Source organism: Pantherophis guttatus, chromosome 2 (assembly GCF_059756535.1).
Source record: "Pantherophis guttatus breed Tessera chromosome 2, ASM5975653v1, whole genome shotgun sequence".
In the NCBI taxonomy this organism is placed as follows: Eukaryota; Metazoa; Chordata; class Lepidosauria; order Squamata; family Colubridae; genus Pantherophis; species Pantherophis guttatus.
This window is the reverse complement of record NC_142064.1, coordinates 172183315-172207087: the sequence shown is the minus strand read 5'-3', so window position 1 is coordinate 172207087 and position 23773 is coordinate 172183315. Positions and strand designations below refer to the sequence as shown.

The 23773-nt window shown below is 37.4% G+C and overlaps 1 protein-coding gene and 1 long non-coding RNA gene across 5 annotated transcripts in view; both read right to left on the bottom strand.

The window, feature by feature from the left end:
* AKAP8 (A-kinase anchoring protein 8) overlaps window positions 1-16482 on the bottom strand; it is a 29549-nt gene extending 13067 nt beyond the window's left edge. Inside the window, exons 1-9 of one of the 4 annotated variants that reach the window (XM_087883608.1) lie at window positions 15929-16081; window positions 11671-11709; window positions 10229-10261; window positions 8173-8446; window positions 6572-7088; window positions 6148-6292; window positions 5474-5517; window positions 3540-3576; window positions 1958-2054 (exon numbers count right to left, since the gene is read on the bottom strand). In XM_087883608.1, the coding sequence (XP_087739734.1) occupies window positions 1958-2054; window positions 3540-3576; window positions 5474-5517; window positions 6148-6292; window positions 6572-7088; window positions 8173-8446; window positions 10229-10261; window positions 11671-11709; window positions 15929-15944 (1202 nt within the window). In that variant the 5' untranslated portion in view covers window positions 15945-16081. Of the gene's footprint in view, window positions 1-1957; window positions 2055-3539; window positions 3577-5473; window positions 5518-6147; window positions 6293-6571; window positions 7089-8172; window positions 8447-10228; window positions 10262-11670; window positions 11710-15928 lie in introns of all 4 variants that reach the window. The other 3 variants (XR_004589479.3, XM_034407633.3, XM_087883607.1) reach the window with 3 other exon arrangements.
* Window positions 16483-21465: 4983 nt separating this feature from the next.
* Window positions 21466-23696, bottom strand: LOC148115432 (uncharacterized). Its single transcript, XR_015731656.1, has 2 exons — window positions 23576-23696; window positions 21466-22494 (listed from the first exon to the last, which is right to left on the bottom strand). It is a non-coding gene; the product is annotated as an uncharacterized LOC148115432 (long non-coding RNA).
* Between the last annotated feature and the right edge of the window lie 77 nt (window positions 23697-23773).

Genomic DNA, 23773 nt, shown 5'->3' with positions numbered 1-23773 from the left:
ATAAAACTGAATACAAAATCCCAGTTTTAAAACTAGTCGTTTGTCTGTGTTGTATGTGTTTTCCTAATATTTGTTCATAGTATTGAACAATTCAGAACTGAGGATGCTGTTTTTAACAACAGAAGTCCAAACTAAGTTTAATTTAAAATGTTTTTTGACAATTCATTTTAAACATTTTGAGACTTTTTGATTTTAGTGCCACTGAAATTCCTTATTAGAAATATGAAAAAAAAAATCAATTGTAGCTTTTAAGTCAAGAACACATTTTTAAAAACAAAAATTTAGAATAATTTGATGCAGTTACATTGCTTATGTAACATTTGATATAACAAGTTTCACCTTTTCCCATGAACCACAGGAAAATAGTTTTAAAAATGTGAAAGTAATGGTAGTATAGTATAAATGTTTATTTTGTATATATATTGTATGCTATAGCAAATATTAATAAGAGTTGAAATAATTGCCCTATGAATGGGGATACAATTAAGGAGTTTGAATATATTTGTGGCTCTGTTACATCTATGCAGAAATCTATGATTATTAGCACATACTTAGATCAATTTCTGTATTCCTAAAATATATACCTTATTATCTATATTCCTAGTATTTGTAAACTAGGAATTGTAGATGTATCAAACACCTGACTAGATGATGCTTCAAACCACAAATAACTGACTGACAAGTAAGTCAATCAAAATAGAGTTAACACCATTCCCAACCACCAATCAAATGATATTTCCCAAGAAGCAATAGGCAGTTCCAAGAAGATTCCAGCCTATTTGCACTATTCAGATGACACTATTCAGGGCATAGATAAACCTCCACGAGGTTTCAATAACTCTCAGAAAGAGTGCTAACAACCTGATGACTGCAAGAAATATAAATCCTTCCATCCTCCACCATTCAGCCAGAAATGAAGAAGCTTTTTGGATGAGAAGCAAAACGTCTTCAAGGAAAAACAAAGTCCAGTTGCCTTTTGAAAAAGCACCCTTGCTTATCTAGTGATCTGCCTTGAGTTGGTGGGGTCAAAATCTCCTGCTAAATTACTGCCTATGTAATAGGCTTGGTGTGGGTTTGTTGCATGGTCTAGCCATAGCTGGGCTTAGTACTACTGGAACACAAATGTAATAAGTGTGTCCAGTTATGCTGTTCTGGATGCATCTGTGGTACTCAAGAATCCAAATGTAGTAAAAATGTAGTCTACAAATACAAGAGGCCTATATTATAAGACCTTACAGAAAGATAAATTTCCACAATTACCATCAATGGGGTAAAAAAGACATCAAAATTGCCCATCCAAAGTAGGAAGCCTGCCTCCACAACTATGACGCTTTCTAACAGAAGCAGGGGTGGTCATAAACCCTATAAATACCAAGCAAAACACTCAAAACTATGAAAATGAACAAGCAATGTATTACCATTGTGGCACTCAGAAGACAGTTGGCAGGAGCCTCATTGCTTCATACAGGATGCTGCAAAAAGCAGAGCTCACTCCAAAATCTCAAGCACGGGAACATTCCAGCGCCACAGGCACCAATGTTATATGTTAATCACAGAAATCATATTAAACAATACAGGATATTTTCTTCTGACTATAATTTCAGAAATTTAGAATGTTTTAAACTAGTGATACCTAATCATATGAACATATTAATAATACTGAAATAAATATTTTATACCAGAGAAGCACACCACCTCAGGCTTCAGGTTTGCATATATCCCACCAAAGTTTGGATATAAACCATAAAGGTTTCAATAATTGTCAACAAAGTATAATACATTAAAAATGGTAATTAAATAAGTAAATAACTTGAAAATAATTAGTGATATGTAATTATACATTTATCTTTAAATTAGTTTAATTTTTCTCTTCACCACACCTTCTAGATTTTGATATGGAGCTCGGTAAGTACAATCTTATGCAGCCCTACTTTAAACTGATTTTTGTTTTAATTACCTGTCCATTGCACGGTCACGCATTCTATCCCTTTGCCTCTGTTTCTCTTTTCTTTGTTTTGCCTCTTCATCATCATCATCACCGCCATCACCAGTTGCTACAGAAAGTTATATTTAAGAGGCAACATTCATTTGTTTTAGAATGATTTTTTTAAAATTCTACATATTCTCTTTGACCTATATGCTGATAATCTTGTGGGAATATTATTAATAAAAAATTACCACAATTTCATGTCTAATGTAATTTGAAACATTTATTTATACATCATAGACTCAGACACATGTGCAAAGTCTTAACACAAATACAAAGCTGACCTAATTTGGCTAATCTGAAAAGATAAGCTGTTTCAGACCTGTTTAATACCTGGATGGGAGATCACCAGGAAACAACAGGGCTGTTCATTAGGCTGAGAAATCAAAGTAAACATGTAATGAAAGATGGCAGTATAATGTAGTAGTTAAGGTGTTGGACTAGAAGCAGAGAAACCTACACACAGCCAGAGAAAATTTCTAGGTTGCTCTCTCTTTCAGACCAACCTATCTCACAGGATTTTTGTCCAGAAAAACAAATGGGAGGACTTTTTTTTGTGCTATCCTGAGCTTCTAAGTGAAAGACAAGTTACAACTCAGTCATTCAATCTTACTGACAAGGAAAATTACATATTTGAATTTATGATGCCAGTAAGAGCTGAATTTGACTCAAAGGTGCTTCAATTTTAATAAACTAACAACAAATAAAATACTGATTTCAGTTCTTCTGAGGTGTTGCTTACAAGCATTTAAGACAGAACTCACCAACTATTTTGGAACAGTAGGCGCATGTAGAATTTTGAGAACAAGATAGGGAATGTTACCATGGACAAAGTTGCCATTGTAAAAACATTCAATAGCAGTAATTCTCTGGGCACTGCCACTTATCATTTTATTTTCTAAGAGCATCTCTGGGATTTATAGGGGAAGTCAGATATTAATGGAAATATGGATTGTTCCTGAGGCTGATGGTTGTCATCTAATTTTTTTCAATTAAAATAATCTAAAAATATAAAACTTGATGAAGAAAGAAGCTTCCAAGGAACATGTTCAAGGTTTATAGATATCTGGTGTATTATTACAATATTAACCTTCTAGATTTAATGAGGCCATGACCCTGGTTTAGATAAAAAGACTATTACTATATTCTAATAAACTAAAATAAAATCTTGATTGAGCAGACTAATTGAGGGAAAGTGAAATTTGTTATTTGGGAATCTCACTGAATTAAACAGAGGACATTTTGGAGATTTGCATCATTTGTGGATGTCATTATACTAATGACACTATACACAGCAGACATTTGTTTCACTGAATCTAGTTTGTTATATCAAGAGCTGGTAAACCTATGCAAGAATTGTTCAACTTGTATATTTATTCACAATATAATTTATTCGATTATTTTTTTAAAAAATCTGCATTCTAAGCAGGAAAGCATAGATACTAGAATGTTATCCCCAAAGAAATAATAGTAGTTCAGTCTAAAGTTAATTTATGTTTCCAAGTGAAAAGAAACATAGGTCTTTCAATCACATCTATATATCTTACCCTACTTTTTCCTTTGAGAGCTTCATTGCCTCCTTTATACTCCTTTAAAAAAAAAGAAGAAAAAAACAACACATTAATTCTACAGTTATAAATTTATATAAAATGTGTTAACAGTGATTTTTAATATTGATTGAAAAATATTTACCAGAAATACAACTTCTGAAAATTCAACTTTAAAGGCAGAATTTGTAAACAACTTTCTACATGAAGGCCGACAAATAAATAGACTGATTTTATCGATTCAAATATAAACAACATATTCATTTATTTCAACTAGTGATTAAATCCTGCATAGTTCTTCGAACTATAGCCTCTTTTATTTGAAGGTGTATTCATTCCAGCAAGCATTGTACAAATTCAGAAACAAGATAAGCAGCCCATATTTAAAAATTACGGAAAGCGCAATTGGACTTTCTGGGCAGCAGGTAATTCAAAACTAATGGAAGGAAGGAATTTCAGGATTCACACAGGCTCTTTTCAAGCATGCTTTGCAGAGTAAATAATATCAATCTGCATTTTTTTTTTTTTTTTTTTTGCTTTAATTTATATGCCGCCCTTCTCCGGAGACTCAGGACGGCTTACAATGCGTTAAGCAATAGCTTTCATACTTTTGTATATTTAGGTTACATGTAGCACAATTGTCTCATAATTGGATATGACAATGTGGACATGAGATAAAAAGCCTCTTTTCAGATAAATGAACTATGCTGACACTGCTGGTTCTATGCAGACGATGGTAGGCAACCATGAAATTATCTTCACTATTACACTGATTTTCTCAGGAGGCAATAATGCTTGCTGTATCCTACAATGATTTGGCTTCTGGCTGCTAGACAAGCCTTTGCTGACCTAATGAGAGGATGGGAGACAAATATTTTTCTGAAAATGAATTGATGATTGGATTTATATCCCTTTACTTTGTATCATTTTAGGTACTGCAGATAATGATACTGTCTCAAGCAGCTGATCCAGCTGTTCTCGCAGTGGCCCAGAGCAACATGGTACAACTTCTTAAGACATTTCACCTCTGGAGACAGAATGATTTTGCATATGACTAGTAGCATTCTCAGAATGCACAAGAATTACAATTCCCAGCAAGCATAATTATAATTATGTTGGTTGGAACATAAGAGTTGTAGCCTCAACGCATCTGGAGGCTGTGCTTGATCATACAATCTTTGAAATTAGAATTCTAGAATAAGAAATTATCCTGTGTGCTATGAAGACCAAATGTTTTCTTTTTAGTCTGCATTGAATTACAGGTAGCCCTTACTTACTGACAGTAATTGGGGCCAGGTACTCCATTACTAAGCGACATATTTAAAGAGCAATGTCATGTGACCTCATCAACATATGATGGCAGTTCTGGATGTCCCACCTGCCATCATTAGGTGAATCATGCACCAATCACACGTGGTCACATTAACACCACTTGCAACCTCTTGCTGGATTCCTCACTGAATTTGTTTGCAAAGTCTGCTGGTGAAGTTTGCAAATAGTGAAGATACGATTGTGGAACACTGTGACATTATTACGAGCCAGTTGCCAAGTGCATGAATTACAATCACATCACCGTAGAGACAGTGCAACAATCACAATAAGGACCAATTGTAAACCCGCCCGGGCTCCTCGTTCAGTGCCAGAATCACTTTGAACAATCGCTGAACAAGTGGTTAAATGAGGACTATCTATATATTTTGGGGGTATTAAATCTCTAAGAAACAAAATCTTGAAAGAAATAAAAATGGAAAATTGCACTGTTATAATTGTAATTGTTTTTGAAACTGCATATGGCCCATGATGAACATACTGTATATTATTCATATTTGTTCTATGAATAGAATAACTCATACAAAATTTATAATAGTTTTAGCTTCAAAGACATGTCAGAAAACAACCATTTACAATAGTTTTTCTCTTATTTGGGAAAGACACTTACACCTTTATCTCCTTCATCTGCTGACTTTTCTTCTTCACCATCATCTGTCAATACACAAGATATAAAACCACTGTAAATGTATGGCTTCTATTCTTCAACAGTCCAAACAACAATATCAGTTTAAAGCAATAGTACCGTTATTTCTCACTCACTGATTAACAACTGCACAAGATCTCTTTTCTGAACTGAGTAGAGCCTGAGTGGCGTAGGATGCTAATGCCTCCTAAGGCAGCATTTAACATCCAGCTGCCTGCAATTACTGCGAGTTCAATTCTCCCCAGGCTCAAGGTTGACTCAGCCTCCCATCCTTTCTAAGGTGGGTAAATTGAGGACCCAGTTTGTGGGGGCAATAAGCTGACTTTGTATAAATATACAAAAGTATGAAGGCTATTGCTTAACGCATTGTAAGCCGCTCTGAGTCTCCGGAGAAGGGCGGCATATAAATCAAATTAAAAATAAAATAAAATAAAAACTATTTTTTCATCTAGATATGAAAAATTAAAATTATTAAAAAATGACTAAATTATATATAAAAAAGTGATGTGAATTCCTGAGTTTCAGAGAAGCATTTCTATTGAATGTGGATGTTGCCAAGATATATTATAATAGATTAGAAGCTAGGTATTAGGTCAGCAAATAATGCATCCAGATCTCAAAATAAATTGAATGTTTACCATTGTCAGAGTCATCTTTTTCACTTTCTGTCTTTGCCTGCTTGCTGTCAGGTTCCTCTCCACTTTGGGGTTGTTTCCGCTTGTATAACCCGCCTTCATTATCTGAACGCCCACCCAGACGACCACGAAAAGCTCTCCTCTTGGGCTAGGGACAAGTTGAACAAAACATTCTTGGCCCAGTTATTGACACCAGCAGTGTACCAGAGAAGATTTTAAGAATGCTTCTTGCTATTCCTTGCTGACCCTATCAACATCATTTCCAACAAAAAATTAAAAAATTGCAAGGAAAGACAAAAAATAAGCTGGTATGCATTTAACAAAAAAAATGATAAGACTATCACAATTTTCTTAGTTAGTAAAGTAATCTCATTTATAGTTATTAAAGTAGTTATGAGAGTACCCAGTATTAGCATGTTAAACTTACTCTGCCACGTGTTCTGCCGAATCCATAGGGCATGTTCCCAGGAATCCTTCCCATTCCTTGCATTCCCATCATGCCATAATCATAATCCCCATAGTTGCCATACTCTCCATAGTCGCCATAGTCTCCATAATCACCATAATCCCTATACTCAGGGACAAGTGCTCGAGAAAAGAGTGATGGAAGCCTGTTGGGTCCAGGTCCTCCCATATTCCTCCCGCCCATGTAATTCATTTCATTCCAGTGTGTAGACAGCCGTTCTGTACTTGAGGGCATGAAGTGGTCACGATTGAAAGTGTTTGGACGACCTCGATTTTGGACCCTCCCTCTAACAAAACCATAGTTGTTTCCTCTGTTACCAGGTTGATCTCTGCGGTTACCAGGACCATCATAGTGACTTCCAAAAGTATCATTCCGATCTAATCCAACTTCATTATAGTCATAGCTGGTTCGGTACAGATCGCGGTCAGGAACTGCGGCTCTAGAGTCGTATGATTCAAAAGACTCAAATCTGAAAGAGCTGTATCACAAGTAAAGAATCCAGTCAGTAGCTAGGAGAGATATTAAAGAACTACCATTTCCCATGTTGGGAATGTCAGTTTAGTTGTAACAATAGAGTCTATTGAGCTGAATATCTGTCATACATGCAGAAATCCACAGCCATCACTCCTTGACAGGTTGTGAAGTAGTTAGGCTAGGAATGAACTACACCTGCAAGCCCAGAGCCTCTAAGCATTCAGAACTGGTAACATGGGCAAAGCAGATCCATCATCTGATGTATTGCATAACAGTTTTAGACCCTTTATAAGATTTATGAGTAAATACTCCATGTTTTTATCAGGGGCTCATGGCAGTGAGACTTTGAAGAGACCCAAACTCATTGATAGCCTCACATTGCAATGAACAAGGACATACAATCAATTTCGCAGCTGCTAAGATAGTTGGTCATGCAATTACAAAGACAGCCAGGGAAGTGATTGAAGCCTGGGAAAGGGGGCCCCTTGCCAGTCAACAGGAGTGCTGAACCAGCTTATCAAGTACTTAGGAGCCGAGAGATTGGCAGACCAAGGAAACAACAGCCAACTGCCAGCCATTAACGCACCAACCAACCAATAGGAAGGCACCACATAAATACAACTCATAGAGCACCCCAAAGCACGTATTCCAATAGAGAGAAATTCCCTGAAGATATTATAGCACAAGTCTAAAAGCTTGGAAGAGTAAACCTCTGGTCCCGGTGACTGACTCAGACTGGATCTTGCTCAAGGCAGTATACAGAACACTCTATCTCCTCATTTCGCCCCACAACTATCCTGATAGGTTGGACTGAATGTCTTGGCTTTTTGGAGCTCTGTGTGTGTGTGTGTGTGTGTGTATGTGTAATTTTCTTAGCAATATTTTTGGAAGTGTTTGGTCTTCCCAGGGGTGAAAAGAAATGATTGGCTCAAGGTCACCTAGCTGCCTTCATACGTAAGGCAGGACTAAAATTTAGCTTCCTGCTTTCCAGCCTGATATCTTAAAACACTATAACAAAATGGCCCATCAGTTATTTTACTGCAAAACTCAAGTCTTAAAAATTGATTAAAAAATAAAATTTAAATTACCTTCCCTGATCTTCCATGCCTTCTCCAGCATTGCCACTGTTTTCCTTTGATAGCATATCCAAACGCTGGTTTATTTTTGCTATGATGGAATCAGAATTTTCTGCCTCCATTGTTCCAGTATTGTAATTTACAACTGGCATACTAGTACCCATTGTTATATCAGAAGCTTTAGAAGTATTCCAGGTAGTTGGGGGAACAGTAGCATCATAGTTATATGTGGGACCTGTGGTAGTATTACTGGCTTGAGCACCATAATAATCATAACCTTCATAACCTGGTTTAAAAAAAGATAAGTATAGGTTGCACAATCAGCAAAAACAGAACCTAAAATCTTGCACCAAAATGGAAACCAACTCCACATCAAAAATCATACACACCTTCAAATACAACAGACAGAAATATTTATTAGCTTAATTCTGTTTGTTGTTTTAAGACCAGGGTCTGTGTTAAATGATATTCTCATAGATGTACAGTATGAGGTAGAGATGATACTTTTAAAAATATAACTATCACAGAACTGTCATAAATGTTCATAAAAGAACATGCATAGCTTTTTGAAAGGAATTCAAAAGTAATGTTTGAAAGTATTTTACAGAAAGACTAGCGGAAGCTTGGAGCCAACTTCCAGTAGAGGTAGTGAGTCAATTACCAGTAAATGAGTTCAAGCATGCTTGGAATAAACATGTATCTATCATCCGACAAAAATTAATAAATAAAAATAGTAATAATAAAATAAAAAAGTAAAAATAAATAATTAAAAGTAATAAATTAATAAAATGAAAACAAAAATGAAAAATTCAAAGGGCAGACTCAATAGACCACTGGGTCTTTTTCGGGCATCAGTTTTCTGTGTTTCTAAAGATAAAATAAAAAATTATAAACTACAGTGGACCAAAATATGTCCAACATATTTTGATGGCCCCTATCAGACTTGTCACACCAGAACTTTTAAAATATTATTTTAGTGTAACAAAATAATCATATTTATTTGGAGCAATATTTATGGTCCCATATCAGTTTCAATGATTTGATTTGATTGGACACACAAGGAACTTGTCTTTGGTACATATGCTCTCAGAGTACATAAAAAGAAAAGATACATTTCTCAAGAATCATAAGGTACAACACTTAATGATGGTCATAGGGTACAAATAAGCAATCAAATCATACTAGGAAACAATCAAAATAAATCGTAAGAATACAAGCAACAAAGTTACAATCATTCAGTCATAAGTGGGAAGAGATGGGTGATAGGAACTATGAGAAGATTAATAGTAATGCAGATTTAGTGAATAGTTTGACAGTGTTGAGGGAATTATTTGTTTAGCAGGGTGATGGCGTTTGGGAAAAAACTGTTCTTGTGTCTAGTTGTTCTGGTGTGCAGTGCTCTATATGTCGTTTTGAGGGTAGGAGTTGAAACTATTTATGTCCAGGATGCAAGGGGTCTGTAACCTCTTTTTGACTTGTGCAGTATACAGGCCCTCAATGGAAGGCAGGTTGGTTATAATTGTTTTTTCTGCAGTTCTAATTATCCTCTGAAGTCTGTGTCTGTTGGGTTGCAGAACCAAACCAGACAGTTATAGAGGTGCAGATGACAGACTCAGTAATTCCTCTGTAGAACTGTATCAGCAGCTCCTTGGGCAGTTTGAGCTTCCTGAATTGGCGCAGAAAGAACAGAATACCTTAGGGGCATAATGCACCTTTTGACAAATCCAGTAGATGATGGGTCTGAAACTTTCCTGGAACCCACTGCCACACCTTCCCTTTGCCATCTTCCCACCACCACCACCACTTTAGAATGCTTTCCAAATGATTTATCTCATAATTCTGCACTGAAAATTGCAATTTTTGAAAAGGATGCCTCCTTGTTGTAGTTCATTGAGATTATTTTACTATTAATACTTTGGGACAGAGTTCAAAATGAGAAAGACATGGATTTATGTAGCTTATATAAGTAAAGTGGATGTCACTTTATTTCTTAAAAAAAAGTGGGGAAATGTCTCAGATCCTCTTTCAGTGAAAAGCAAAACTTTGGAAAAGTAAGCAAAACACATACCTTGCCAACTTCCCATGTTCGTGGCATATGTACCTTAGTGAGACACAGAGACAAAGTTTATTTTTATCTTAAATACATCAAGTTTTTTTAATTAACAGCTACTCATCTATCCAAAGAACAGAAATAAATATTTCAACTCAAATGTATAAATCAATTAAAAAGAAATGAATAAAAATCCATTATTAACACACTCAACCACACCATACTAGGACCAAATGCCACCAACATTATTTTGACTTTAGAGCCTGGGAAATTGCCAATATTCACAGGCTAACAGGTCAGTGCTATTTGTAACTCCAGAGGGAGGCTGTATTACAAATTTTGCTTTGTCTTCTTGTGATGCTCTAGGCATCTGTTATGCTGCTTCATCTCCTGGTTCCTCTGAAAACCAGGGAGCTCTCCAAGATAAACACACATAGAGAATCTGCATAAGCTCTATGTGGTCTAAGGCAGGGGTCCCCAACCTCTGGGCGATGGCCCAATAGTGAGCTGTGAGCTGTTTGCAAATGGCAGATGAGTGTGCACACATGCTCATCTCCACTTGCACAAGCAGCAGGTGAGCGTGTACACATGTGCTCCAATTGCATAAGTGGCAGGTGCGTGTATATACCACTCGTGAAAATGAAGCTGCGTGCGTGCTTGCCGGCCATTTGTAAAACCATCCCCTCCCCACCCTGCTGATCCATAAACCCAGAAAGGTTGAGGAATTCTGGTCTAACTGGGCTTTCTTTCTTGCAGTGGGAATAGCTTGGAAAATTCACATTAGAATAAGTATGAAGTTATTTTTTGTATCCCATGGCAAAAATTTAGCATTAATATTATATATTAGACAAATCAGAAATTAACACTAGATTAGAATTAGTGAAACAAATTATTTCACAATCTTCCTATATAAAGGATATTAAATGATTCATGTCAAGAAGCAGCTGAATATTTTTATTTTATATAAAATCAGTGCTCTAATTTATATGAATTCTGATAGAAATTAGTACGATAGAAAACTGATATAAACTATATTTAATCTAATAAACCCAAAAGGAAATTAATATCAGTATATGAGATTATTATGGTGAGTTCAATTCTCACCAGGCTCAAGGTTGACTCAGCCTTCCATCCTTCCGAGGTAGGTAAAATGAGGACCCGATTTGTGGCTCCTGACTTTGTATAAAATAGAACACCGTTTAGGGGCCCCCAAAAAGCCCTACTAAGCAGGTATATACAAAAGTATGAAGGTTATTGCTTAAAAGCATCGTAAGCCGCCCTGAGTCTCTGGAGAAGAGCGACATATAAATCAAACTAATAAATAATAAATAAATAAATAAATATGCCTGTGAAAATATTCTGCTATTGAAAACTCATGCTATTAATATTATTATTTTGTGACTCAGGTTTAAAATAGGGTTATAATCAACTTATCAGTGTAGCTATATTTATTTTCTTACCATGAGTATTGGTGTTGTCAGTACCCCAAGAACTATATCCTGTAAAAGAAAAGTTTAATATATTAATAAATTTAAAAACTCAATATATTTCTAAAGATTTGCTCTGTATCTTTTATATCCATTCAGAGGTTTATCTTCAATATATTTTGTGTATTTGATAGGAACCAAACCTTTGGGAAGTTGTGTGTTTTCCATTGCTACCAATAAAATAGGAAAGACAGAAGTCAGGCCAAATGCCAAGGTTATACACACTGACTTACATTTTGTTCCATTCTCTGGAACTAATTCTGAAAGCAACATTATACATGGCCTACAAAATCTTCTTAAGCAAACTCTTATTAACCAATCATGCTTTCCAAATAATTAGTAGGAATTAAGGGTTATCTGAATTCAACTCTTTCAAATGTGTAAACTAAGAATACTGAAATATGGAAGATTTTACTTAAAAAAGAATTTAGGTTCATATCATACAATACAGAGAAACAAATCCTTATCTGGAACTAAGATTTCTTATGAAAAGAACCAGAAACCCTTCTGAAAGGGAGCAAAATAAACAATTTATTTTATACTAAATGAATATTTCAGAAAGGAAATACTTGAACATATAAAGCTATCATTACATACTTTGTGGAGTCCTTGGTTGTTTGCTTCCAGGTATTTCATTACCTGACTAGGTAATATTTGCAGTGTGGGGCGTACTCTCTGTTTATGTACAATAGCTTTTCCTGCCAGTGTTGGGAAGGCTGTTGTTTTCTCCTTGGCAGTTCATTAGGTATTATTTTCTGCCTGTCTGCCTGGTATTAATCCTCATTTATCTGAATGTTGGTTGTTACGGATGATGGGGTTTTGTTTCCTTCTTAGCTTTATTTTCTTGTCCATACAATTGTTATTTTATTGTCAATACCCTAATCATGGAACTACCAAAGAGAAAACCACATCGGCACTAACACTGGTAGAGCAGCCTATTTTACATAAACAGGGAGCAAACCTGATACTCATTAGCACTGATGTTACTAATTGGATAATGAAATGTTTGCAAGCAAAGGACCAAGCTCAAAGAACATCAAGGACTCCAGAGTTCAACCCTGAGCTAAATCCAAAGTTCAACCCTGAGCTAAATATATTATCTTCTATTGGATTATGTACTTTATGTAACACAAATCAAGGCAATATGCTAAATAAAATTGCAACAGAATTGTGACACTGACATTTTCTATAAAAAGAATAAATCAATTTCTTCTGAGAAATTAATAACTGATTCCTATGTATATTCAAAATGCAAATAGTTATAAACACGACTATAAAAATTACTATTTTATAGGTGTACTCTTTTAACATTTGGTTCTCATCGAAGTACTTCAGAACATTAAACTAGCAAGCAATCATGTCCTATTCTTGGAGACTGCCAAGACAAATCCCTGCAGATTTCTAAGTAAAGTATTTTTGAAGTTGTTTGAAATTGCCCCTTTCCTAGGGCTAAGAAAAAGTGACTAGCCCAAGACCATCTAGTTGGTTTTGCGCCCATGGTGGAACTAGAATTCATGGGGAGAGTGTGTATATACACAAATATATAGGAGAGGCAGCAACCCTCTCTTGGTCTTTTGAAAAAGAGTTAAAACATGGCTCTGCAGCCCCATGCCCACAGGGCTGGCATCCTGAAAACCCTCCCTTTACCTTTTTAACTAATTTTCAACAGAGTTCAATCATTCTTGCCTACTTTTAAATTTCAATTTTTTTAAATTTTAAATTCCTATATGCTGTTTTATATGTTAACGTTTTATTATATACTGCCTCAAGTACTTCTCTGAGAAGGCAATTCTCAGAGCAATTCTGAGATAGGCAATTCAAAAATCAGGCAATTCAAAAATGTGAATTCTATCATATATACACAGGGTGCATACACATACATTTGTTGCATTCTCTGGTATAACTATATTAGTTGTTACAAAAGAACATCACTAAAATTGTCATGTAACAAAGAAATGGAAACAGTAGCAAGATTGAGAATTCTGATTTTCTTACATTTTTAAACCCTTCTAGTCATTATATAGTATCATATAGTATCTTATAACACAGAATACCTGACATCTTGGATTTCAATATTTAGCTAGCATCACCACTGACAAGTTTGTGGAAGCTGTAGTACAAGCATCTGGCAGGGACCCAGGTACTTGCTGTTGCCTTGGATACTAATCAGGGTTATTATGGTATAATGATTTCTACACTAGAGCCCATTTTATCAGATGTTAAGATTCCACTTTATAGGGGGATTAAGTTTAGCATTCAAAACTACCATGAGTACTAAAAATATCTAGTTATTCAGAGTTTCATAGGAAATATCATTGCTTCTATATTCATGCTATACCTGTTTTATGTACAGTACTACTATATCTACAAGATCTGAAAACACTTTTGACAGAATGAAAGATGACTTAATAAAGCTGAAGGTTATCCTCTGATCTAAGCCTAAGAAAAGCAATAATGTACACAGATATTCCTAAATTACATTAAAAATGTATTCCCTTTTCTCCCTTGGTGTATTTTCCTCCTCCCTCTTTAACCAGTCATACTGTTTACAAATAAAACATTTTAATAAATACCCTGACATTTTAAAACAAAAAGGCTATATATCCGCACAATACTCACAATGAACAATTTTCTAGTTTGACAAAATGCACTGTACCATAACTCAACCACACAAGTTGAGTTCAGTCAACTCGCTAGGCTACAATGCAGCCGGCCAAATGTGCAACTCAGTGTCTGGTATCACCAACGAAGTCAATATACCACTTGCTATCATTATAAATGTCACAGAGCCCTCAGACCGTGGGTTTCCCCACTGCTCAGTTGAAGCCCTCTAGTATTTATTTATTCATCCTTGAACCCTTCATTCTATTCTGCCTGAATTCCGAATGATAAACAGCAAAACCGATATTACACTCCTTGGGTCTATTCTCGGAGTGTGTGAAAACAAGCCCCTAAACCCTCAAAGAGCCATTTGGACCCGTTTCCCACAGAAAAGAAAACACTGGGAGCCACAAAACCCTTTCCGCGCCTGACTTTCTTGAGCGGCCACAAAACTAACATATGTAGTTGAATTAAAAGTTCAGTTTTCTTCTGAAACTTTTCTTTTCTTGGATTTATCCATGGTTGGCCTACCGGGGTTGAAAAGCTCAATAAATAATGTGCTGGCGGGTGTCGCACATTGGCAGTTGTCATGCATATTTTGAGTGACAGGAAGCCGCAGCAGAGGGGTGAAAGAACCACATGCGACTCCAGAGCCTCATGTTGCTGACCCCTGCCCTAAATGCTACTTTAGCACTTAGGGCTGGGACAAGATGGGACCTGATAAGAAAAACGATGTGGCCAGGCAAGTTTGTTCTTCCTGACAGTTAGAACAATTAATCAGTAGAACGACTTGGCTCCAGAAGTTGTGAATGCTCCAACAGTGGACGTTTTTAAGATGATGTTGGATAACCATTTGTCTGAAATGGTATCGGGTCTCCTGCCTGAAAGGGGGAGGATTGGACTAGAAGACCTCCAAGGTCCCTTCCACCTGTTGTTATTCTGTATTCGGAGATAGGTAAGAAAGCAGAGGATGGCCTGTGGACACTCTTACTGGGCATGTTGGCAATGCCTAACACCCTGCGAGGAGGGTTGTGAGGGACGTGAAGGGGGGGAGCGATTACGCCCCTGCCTGCCTGTCATTTTTTTTTTTTTTTGGCGGGCTGGCTGGCTGGCTATGGAAATACAACGCGGGCCAGGATGAGCTTTTCGACCGACCGGTCCGCTTCTTCTCCAGCCAGAAGCGCCGTCGGCAAAGAGGCGAGATCCACGAGCCACTGTTTACAAACGGGAAGGCATCGATCCCCTCGGCAGGAAGGAAGGGAGCGCCATCGCGAGCAAAACTTCCTCCACGCCATTTTGTGTCGTCTTTAGAAATAGGACTTCGGTCCTCCTTTCTCGCTCGGTACTGCAAAGGGTGGGGGGGTGGGGGGGGGTGGGACTGTAAACTCGAACCCTCCGCCTCGCTGGCCAAGTAGCACTCCAGTCACAAAGCGGAAGGTGGGTGAGGGACAAGCGCAAGGTCCAATCACCGCTGCCAGCGCCTCTCCGAGAAAGAAGGCACCGACACCGGGGGGGCTCCGCGACCCGCAAGCGCTGCTACGTCATTGAGAAGAGAAACCGGTTCTGTCAAAGCCCGAAGTTCTCCTTACATCCATCCATCGCCGCCGGTGCCTTCCCCGGCAGGACTCACCGTAACTTTGATCCATGGCTTCGCTCGTCGTCCTGCCTCCCCACTACGAACAGTTTACCCACCACCCGACTGCGCGAGCGCCATATGCCGCCAGAGATTGGCTTCTGCCTCTATTCCTGAAGTTCGATTGGCCGGGCGTTTAAACTTCACAGCGTCTGTTGCTCCCGCCTCCCCGTATGAAGGTCGTTCCCATTGGGTCGTTCGTTAGCTTATCCGTCGCTGGACATCTACGTTCTACGCCTTCCGATGCCCGGAGAACTTTCCTATTTGCAGCTGAAGCGGCTTGTGAAGCTAGAGAGATTTCCGGTTCCCATTTCTGTCGATAAGCTTCCAATGGGAGGGGCGGCCAGTGCTCAGAAGCGTTCAGAGGAGCAACAGTACAGGAAGCAGGGCGGGCTGAGGTTCGCTTTTATTACTTGCGAATAATTAAGGACGCAGCTAGAAGATAATTTAGCGGCTTCAGCTTTCTTGTCTGGATAGAACAGTGTTTCTGGCTGGGGGATTCTGGGAGTTAAAGTCCACCCATCTTCAAGCTACCAAGGTTGAGAAACACTGGAATAGAACCCCGAGGGCTTTAGATTCTAATCTTTTGCTTTACGGGGCGGAGGGCAGGCTGACGTTTCTCTGCGTCAAGTCCACGTGTCTTTTTGTATTGCTGGGAGTTTGGGCTAATAAGCTTTTATAAAAGGTATTTCGTTATTTTGCCCACTAGCACTTTGCCTTTCCCTAATCCTTTCCTTGTTTGGTGGGTCCAACACCAAATGGGGTTTGTCATCTTTTTTTTTTTTTTTTTGTCTCTGTTCACTCTCTGCCCCGTAAACTACTGCACGACATTTGAAAGGAATTCCGCGACCATGTTCTTTGCAATGAAGTTCAGGATGTGGTGCAGAAAATGGGCTGAGGAAATGTCAGGCGAGCCCAGCCTTTTTCTAAATAATTTTCTCTGTAGCTCCAGTGTTCGACACCCTCCCTCCCCCCCCAAACTCCTCTTGAAGTGTGCTGCAGTAGGAAGTGCCTGGATGCAGGTGCTAATTTTTGAAACTACTTTCTGCCTGTTTCTAGCCCCACTTATATGGCTAGGGAAGCATTTTATTAACTCTGTTATTCATGGAAAATGCCTTATACTGCGTAGGACTGTTGGTCAACCCTCTTCTAGCTTTGTTCAAACTAACTGGCAATGGCTCTCCAGGATTCCAGGCAAGACGTTCTCATGGGAGACATCAAGCTTTGTAAAAATACATATGCAGTATCTACAGTACAAAAATCCAAAACAGTCTTGTCTCCATCTGTCACTAAAAACAGTTTATCAACTGGTGTTGTAGCTAGTGATTTAACATCTTAAAAGGATTGTCACTGACAATATTGGTATAAAATATAATAAATCTTGTTGGACAGGCTCTAAGGATTGGGAGGCACCATTCTGTTGGCCATTCTCTGGCCAATACTAGTTATGTGGGGTGCCTCAAGAGTTTTCTCCCCTCATCTTTCTCCCCTCCTATCTAACATCTCAATGGAGCTGTTGGGAGAGGACATCTGGTGGTAGGTTTGGTAAGCTGATAATATCCCATTTATCTATTCCATGTCAGGTCAAGTGATGCTGTTCAGGTGCTGTAAAGGCTTGGATGAGGAGAAACTAGTTGTGACTCAAACTGAGCAAGATGGAGTGGTTTCTTGTCAGGGTGAAGAGAGTTGACATCTCTGATTCTGGATGGGGACCTCACAGAGATCTGATGTGAAATTTGGGAGTCCTCCTGGACTCATGGTTCCTGCTGGAATAGCAGGCGGCAGCCGTGGCCAGGGAGGCTTTGTATAAATTCATTTTGTGAACCAGGTCCATTCCTGACCCAGAAGGCCTTGCTCATGGTCACTTACAACATAGGTTTAATAGTGTGGGAAGCCCCCCTCCCAGAATAAAATATTCTATAGAATATTAAAAAGAGGCAGAATAGAATATTTCCCCTAAAGGAGAAGAGGAGAAAAATCTCCTAACAAAGGCAGAAAGTAGCCCCAGTCTCTCTGCTATAGGAAAACAGCTTCAAGCAGAAGCCTGAAGAGGCTAGGCTTTTTGAATGGATATTTTCTATCCATAAAACCAGGCCATTCTATTCATAGACAAAGGGCCGCCAGTAACTCCAAATAAGCAGCACAATAGGCAAAGAGATGAAATTGACAAGATTAGCTCAGACAAACAAAACAGGATTTGCTTTTCCCCTTTTGCATGTAGAGCCAGTCATGACCTCATAGGAATCTGGCAACAGCCATTAAATATTAAAGGACACATTCTTGCACTGGAACAGGTGTCTCAATCACAAAGCCCCCCAAATTGTCTAAAAGCACATCTACTCTCAATCCCAATTTGTCAGCTGTGTCACTGTTGTTTCTAGCTACCTCCTTTCTAAATGCAAGCTTCCTCCAATTCATTTCTCCTTCACCTTTCTCCCAGCTTGGAATAAGAACCGGACCAGATTTTACTTCCAATAACAGCTCTGAAAGAATACTACATTTGTATTTGTTTCTAAATAAAACAAAATTTTTACTTGAAAGAATAAGTCCTATGTTGCATTTATGATCATTTTAACAAGGGTTTGTTGCTATTGTTGGTTGTATCACCAATGAATATATTACAGATTTTTCACTGCTTCTAACAGGTTTTGTATGGGTTTTAATTATTTTTATTATTTATGTGCATGGTTACATTACCTATTCAATAGACTATCTCCAGATACTGTCAGCCAGATCCATTCACTGCTAGCACTGTCATTTTTCTGCAGCACTGGTTGAAGACAGATCTCAGTCTTTAACTGTCCCTCCTGCTTTATTCTATGCAACTCCTATGTGACTGCAATGTTATCTGCCAGGTTATTTTGGGACACAAGTGTAGTGTTTATAGAAGAGTATTACAGTTCTGATCAAAAATACCCTCACTGAAAGGAAACAGGAACAGAACAGCTCAGTATGTGCAGCTTATTAGCCAAATTTGGTGACTACCATTAATCAGGCATCCCAAGCACCTACATCCATCTGTCAATCATTAATGAAATTGGTGGTTCTAATAAAGGAGAATATTTGTAGCTAAGGGTTGACAAGATGTCCTTGGTGCTCTCTGAACTTGCTTGTTTTCTTGCAGAGGTTTCATTATTCAAGCTAGGTAACATCATCAGTACTAGTAAGGAGTTTATATTCTAGTAGCTTGCCCTGTCAATGTTGGTGAGGGATGGTCTTAGACAGTGGTGAAATGTAAAACTTGTTACTACCGGTTCTGTGGGCATGGCTTGGTGGGGGGGGGGGTTTAATGTGATTGGGTAGGCGTGGCCAACATTTTTTTTAACTTTTAAAAGCATTTTTTCTACAACCTTAAGAGGTTGTAGAAAAAATGGTTTTAAAAGCCTCTGAAGATCCCAGCTGAGCAATCATCAGAGGCTTTTTTTTTTTTTTTTTACTTTTAAAAGCATTTTTTCGGCCGAAGAGGTGGTAGAAAAAATGCTTTTAAATTTTTTTTTAAAAAAGCCTCTGATAATCGTGCAGCTCAGCTGGGCATGGGGGGGCAGGGATTTTTGCTACCGGTTCTCCGAACCACCCGCCACCATTGCTACCGGATCGGGCGATCCGTTCCAAACCGGGAGCATTTCACCCCTGATCTTAGAGATTCTTTGATTGAGCTGTTTGCTGCTGACTTTTTTGGGAGTTTCTTGATTGGGATATTGTTTACTTGATTGTTGATCTGATGTTAACCCTGCAGTTAATCTAAGATGATCTGGGTGCTGATGCTGGTGGAGAGGTGCTTGGATCATTTTGTTCCTTTTTTGGCTGGTTGATTGTCTCCAGGGAATTTCTAGAAGCCTGACACTTTGACAAATAAACCACCAATAGACACATAGACATTAACATCTATAGATTATGCAAAAGAGATTATCACCCAGCCCAAAAAGGATGTTACAGCAAACTGCACTCCTTACTAGCACTGATGATGTTACCTGGTTTGGGTAATGAAACCTCTGCAAGGAAATAAACAAGGTCAGAGAGACCAAGGATATCTCAAATTGGTGGTTATTTTCCCACTAAGGTGACATTAAGTGGGAGGGGAAATAAAGTCAGAAGAAGCCACCAAACCTTTTTCTTAATTTGTCCTACATTAAGGCAGTAAGGATAGCACTTGCCAAGTTAATTATCGAACTAGAACAGAGATTGATGACAAGGGGAGCACAAATTGTTAGCAATAAAGGAACTTGTTGCACTATTAAAGCTAAAACCTGTAATAATAATAAAAATGCTCATAGACTGAAGGAAAGCACTTCATGGCTGTCTGGATGCGCCCTTTATCTTTTTAAACAATAATGAAATCTGAGCAGGTGGTCCTATAAACCTCTGCAGATTTGAAAAGCAAAGCAGGATTAACCCTGGTTAATATTTGAATAGAAGAATGTCTGACTCTAGGGCTCACTAGATTGAGAAGGCATAAAAACATCTTAGAAGGTGGTAGTTATCAGGTCACTTCTATAATGCTGTCAAGAAAACTGCCGAAATGCAGTCACCAGGAGTTAAGTTTAAATTGATTTAAAAATGTATATACAGAGAGAATCATGAAAAATACAATTTTAAAAACAATTGATGTGCAAATTTAGTATTTCATACACGAACACAGTCAATAACATTCAAGCAGAAGAGAAACTTGTGCTGCAGCAGTGACAGAAGATGAGATGAAATTATTCTGCTATGTAACTATAACATAAGAATATTTATATTGTTTATAAAGAAAGGCATTGATGCTGGCATTCTTCTCCTATGCAGAGATAAAAATTATAGTATGTGTTATATGGAAGTAAGGAGTAAAGAGAGTACATTTATACAATGAATAATTTTTCAACAATTGTAATTAGAGACAAAAACAGTCTCTTGGTTATCTGGCCTAGGAGAACACCACAGCTTCTGGAGAATTGCTGCTCCAACAATCAGCTATGCCACTATAAACTCTTTCTTCTCACTCTGTAATCAGCCGAGACAGCCAAATCTTTCTCCTCACTCTGTAATCTGTCTTGCTGCTCTACCATGATTTACGTTTTGGTCTCCTTTTTAACAGTTTTTTTGGACCAATTCCAGAGATATGACCTTTTTAACCTTTTAACCTCTTTTCTCTTTTCTCAAGTGCTTTTCTACAATTGTCAGACTCAATTAAAACAATATAGGCAAAGTAATTTTAACATTAACTTTATAATATTGCAAAAGAATGGGTGCATTCTTTTGCAAATACCATTCTGCTTGTGGTTGAAATATCCACAACCAGAATGGTATTTTTAAAATGACTTTTGCCTTGCCTGTTTAATAACGAAAAGCACATCTTTGCTTAAATCCACAAAGCTTATTATGTCAATCACTGATTTTTTTCCAGTTTTCTTGTAAGATAAAATTTTAAAGCCTTTTCTTAAGTCACTTAAGTCATAGGAAAACACTTCCTGATATCAAAAATGTATGAAACTTGAGCTATTTGTTCAGTGACAGCTAATTACAATATGTATTCTGTAATTCATAGGAAAAAGGTATTACAAATATTTTCTTATTTATTACATTTTTTCATTCAGAATCTAATAGTTGAAGAACATTAACACTTTACACCAATATGAATTGAAATTCTTATGTGACTATCAAAAGTGCATAAAAGAAAATTATTCTACCATTTCAGTTATAGTCAGCAAGCAAAACAAACTGGTTATTGTAATATCTCTTTTGAAGTTAAGAAAGCCACGGACAAATAAAAGCACATATAAAGTTTATAAAGTTGGGCTATTGACTCTTCTCTTCCACCTTTCAGGCTTTATATGCCCTCAAATTTTGTTAAGAAATATTTCTAACTATCTGGACAAATTAGGTAAACAAATTAGTGGGGCAGATTACATTGATCTTCCATGTGCTCCAACAGAAGAAATTCTGCCAGAAAAATGGAAGTTTCCTTTAGATTCCAGGAATGTGTAACTCCAGAGACTAGAATAGGGCAGACTATTTCTTTGATTCTATCAACAATACCAGTTTTGCAACAATACATAATATAACACCTCAATAATTTCTTAACTTTTGAGTACAATCGTTTCGAAATGTGCTTTTGAACTCTCCAGATTGCAATTTAGAAAACAGTTCTAATCTAATAACAGTTCCACAAAACAATTATAGATACCTTAAATAGCTACTCCTACATGAACGAAAAAGGGCTCAAAATGCAATGTGGAAACCCATGGCCAGATCCTATACATATATATTCAGGAAATTCCTGAATATCTATTTAATTGAATAGTCATAGTTGCAATCATCTGCCTATGTAATTTGGAATAAAATCAGTAATTACAGTAGCATTTTCTTTCAAGTATACAGATTCTAATTTTCAAAAGGCAGAAAAACTGAGTTATCATATTATCTTATTATTATGTGGCTGGAGTATCAAAACATCATTTGCAGATGAGGCTCTACAAAGTAATTGGTTAATTCCCAACCTCATTAATTCTATTCAAAACTGCTTCCCATCCAGTAGTACCTTATTTCAAACAGGAGGGGATTCCTCTCCAAGATTTATGTCCCAGCTGGAGTATATTGGAAGTGGGGAGAGAGGAGAAGGAGAGAACAGGGTCAAAGGAAGAAAGTATCAGATACTGGGAAAAAGTTAGCATCCTTCATCAGTGCAAACTGCCCTGTACAAATATCCCAATCCAGAGAGAAACTGGAAAGCCAGTATGGTGCAGCGGTGAAGGTGCTGGATCAGAAACCAAGGAGATTTAGAGTTCCAGGCCTGTTAGGCATGAAAAGTGACTGGGTGAATCATTCACTCTCTCAGAACAACCCACCTCACAGAGTGGTTGTTGTGAGGAAAACAGGAGGCAGGAGAATTACTTTTCCCCCTTGAGTTATATATAAAAAAGCTGGGATAAAAATATAATAATAAAAAGAATATCCCTGGTTTTAAAGTTATATGAAAATATTGTTTTATGTTTATCTCCAAACTTAGTAAGGCTGAATCCCAAGTATAATTACTCAGACTATGAGTAAATTTGCCTACAAATTGACTAATAGTCCAAGAAATAACGCATTTGAGTTATTCGAAGGTAATGGTAAGTGCTATTCATTTGGAATTAATATATGGTTTGATAAACATTCAGACTGATGTAAAGAAAATTCTCATAGCAGCTAATACCATTTTGCAAAAACACACCACTGGCATGTATGTGAGCCCAAATATTGAAAGAAGATGGAATATTTACTCAAGCACTATATTAGCAACCTCTGTCTCTGTCAGTTATTTCCAGAAACCTAATACCTCAAAGCTGTTTTGTAAACTTCTTATTCCTTGTTCAGCCCAACCGCTAATACCTTTTAAGATACCAACCCATATGTATAAATACAAGTTTATACTGGAATTTCAGTACTCCCAACATTCATAAAATTTATTATCTACAACTTGATTGAGTACAAGACAAAGCTACCACTACGAACACTTGAGTCATTGTACATTAATAAGCAATACATTGAAACTTTGCTAAATGCTTTTTACTCACAAAACTTATTTTTACATGTTTCTCCACCAGTTATTTGGTGCTTGAGTCTTAAGGAAGAAGTATTATATAGCAAAAAGGCCTCCACCCAGTGTGTAATTATTCCTTCACTCACCCTTGTCTTTGCTAATGTAGCAGGTTTCCAGAAAAATATGTCCATTGAATATTTTCAGATTCCATTGCTTGATCTCCACTACAGGAAGAAGGCATGTACATAAAGAGAAATGAGAGGATAATAAATTGAGCATGAACAAGAATATCAGAATCTGTACCACTATTGCTTGGAAAGCAATTGGGGTAGCAGCAAGAGTTG